General features: G+C 54.1%; 1 protein-coding gene across 2 annotated transcripts in view; it reads right to left on the reverse strand.

The window, feature by feature from the left end:
- Positions 1-1,033: 1,033 nt before the first annotated feature.
- Positions 1,034-2,500, reverse strand: part of magi1b (membrane associated guanylate kinase, WW and PDZ domain containing 1b) — a 246,312-nt gene continuing 244,845 nt past the window's right edge. For both annotated transcript variants that reach the window (XM_083771923.1, XM_083771922.1), the window contains exon 25: positions 1,034-1,266. In XM_083771923.1, coding sequence (XP_083628049.1) covers positions 1,078-1,266 — 189 coding nt within the window. In that variant the 3' untranslated portion in view covers positions 1,034-1,077. The remainder of the gene's footprint in view (positions 1,267-2,500) is intronic.

Raw genomic sequence — 2,500 nt, forward strand, 5'->3', positions numbered from 1 at the left:
TAAACCAATAATTTGAGGACTGGCTGATTCCGGCACAAACAATTTATTGGCTCAGAAATGCGATAACAAAAAAAGAAAGAAAATATTAATGAATTCAAGTCTTCATGGGGTGTGAAATTGATAGAAAATAAGCCATTGTTTGGGTGAACTACTCATTTAACAGCAACAAAAAAACTAAACGAACACAAACAAAAGCATCAGGTTGCTTGTGTCCAAAATACAGTTCCCACTTTACTGTAAGACCCTCAAGAGTTTCAGTAGCTTACATTCACCTTCAATAAATATCATAAATATGTTTTTTTTTTGTTACCTAAAAACCCAAAGCTGTGAGATGCTTTTATTTTCATCAGAGCATATTTCTTCCACGTCGTCACAGGAGGCCCATTATGGATCAGGTTGCCGTAATTTTCCCCCTCCACCCCCAAGGCCTAAAATGAGCAAATCGGCTACGGGACCTCATCATCAGCGCATCGATATTATAATCTGATCCGCAAGAAACGCCTATACTGCCCCGGTCATTCGGTTTGGCTTTAGAGAGAGAGAGAGAGAGAGAGTGAGAGAGAGTGTGTGTGTGTATGTGTGTGTGTGTGTGTGTGTGTGTGTGTGTGTGTGTGTGTGTATATGTGTGTGTGTGTGTGTGTGTGTGTGTGTGTGTGTGTGAACGAAATTAGACCCACCACCTTCCCATAAAGTCCCCAAACAGAGTGACTTGCTCAGTGTTCCCAACGGGGGCCATGAGATGAAAAGTGACAGAGGGGGTGGGGTGGGGGGGTTGACATGGAAATTGCAGAGCAGGTGATGGAAGATAAGAGGTTACAGGACCCCCCCCCCCCCCAATCCCAAACCCACCTCCCGCCCTTCCTGGAAAAAAACCTCCCCTCTCTCCGTGAATGGGCAGTGACAGCAAAAAGGTGACGACCTCCTCCAAAGAAAGAAAAGGAGGCAGCCACAGCCAGGACCTCATGAGGGGTCCGTCCAAGGTGGAGGGTCCCACCCCATCACCACCACCACCACCACCAACCACCACCACCACATCAGCGCCACCGACTGTCCTGTGGGTTGAACCATCGCCGTGGCTCAGGGCGTGAAGCCGGGGGAGAAGGGAATGTTTTCGTAGATTGACCCACCATATTCCGGCACGGAGCCGTCGCCCCGCTTGAGCACCAGGCGTGCGCGCCGCCCGCCGCTCTTGATGAGCTCGATGGCGCGCGCGTGCTTCATGCCCTTGGTGGTCTCGCCGTTGATCTCCAGGATCTCGTCGCCGACCTGGGGAGGAGGAGAAGGATGAGGAGGTGGAGGAGGAGGAGGGAGAGGAGGAGGACGGAGAGGAGGGAGAGGAGGAGGAGAAGGATGAGGAGGAGGAGGAGGGAGAGGAGGAGGAGAAGGATGAGGAGGAGGATGAGGAGGGAGAGGAGGGAGAGGAGGAGGAGAAGGATGAGGAGAAGGGAGAGGAGGAGGGAGAGGAGGAGGAGAAGGATGAGGAGGAGGAGAAGGATGAGGAGGGAGAGGAGGAGGAGGGAGAGGAGGAGGAGAAGGAGGAGAAGGATGAGGAGGAGGAGGAGGGAGAGGAGGAGGAGAAGGATGAGGAGAAGGAGGGAGAGGAGGAGGAGAAGGATGAGGAGGAGGAGGGAGAGGAGGGAGAGGAGGAGGAGAAGGATGAGGAGGAGGAGGGAGAGGAGGAGAAGGGAGAGGAGGGAGAGGAGGAGGATAAGGATGAGGAGAAGGGAGAGGAGGAGGGAGAGGAGGAGAAGGATGAGGAGGAGGGAGAGGAGGAGGAGAAGGATGAGGAGGAGGGAGAGGAGGAGAAGGATGAGGAGAAGGATGAGGAGGAGAAGGGAGAGGAGGAGGAGAAGGATGAGGAGAAGGATGAGGAGGAGGGAGAGGAGGAGGAGAAGGATGAGGAGGAAGAGGAGGAGGGAGAGGAGGAGGAGAAGGATGAGGAGGAGGAGGAGGAAGAAGAGGAGGAGAAGGATGAGGAGGTGGAGGAAGAGGAGGAGGGAGAGGAGGAGGAGGAAGAGGAGGTGGAGGAAGAGGAGGAGGAAGAGGAGGAGGGAGAGGAGGGAGAGGAGGAGGAGGATGAGGAGGTGGAGGAAGAGGGAGAGGAGGAGGGAGAGGAGGAGGAGGTGGAGGATGAGGATGAGGATGAGGATGAGGATGAGGATGAGGATGAGGATGAGGATGAGGATGAGGATGAGGATGAGGATGAGGATGAGGATGAGGATGAGGAGGTGGAGGAGGAGGAGGAGGAGGAGGAGGAGGATGAGGAGGTGGAGGAAGAGGAGGAGGGAGAGGAGGAGGAGGTGGAGGAAGAGGAGGAGGAAGAGGAGGGAGAGGAGGAGAAGGATGAGGAGGTGGAGGAAGAGGAGGAGTGGGAAGGAAATGAAGCGTTGTGCAGGTTCAGGGCGGGGTGAATTAAGATGGGAAAGAAGGGGGACCGTGAGGAAAAGGAGAGAACACGAAAGTTAGAGATCTGAACCTCTAAACAGCAAACCCCACATGC

This window comes from Protomyctophum parallelum (genome assembly GCF_964188405.1).
Source record: "Protomyctophum parallelum genome assembly, chromosome: 8".
Lineage (NCBI taxonomy): Eukaryota > Metazoa > Chordata > Actinopteri > Myctophiformes > Myctophidae > Protomyctophum > Protomyctophum parallelum.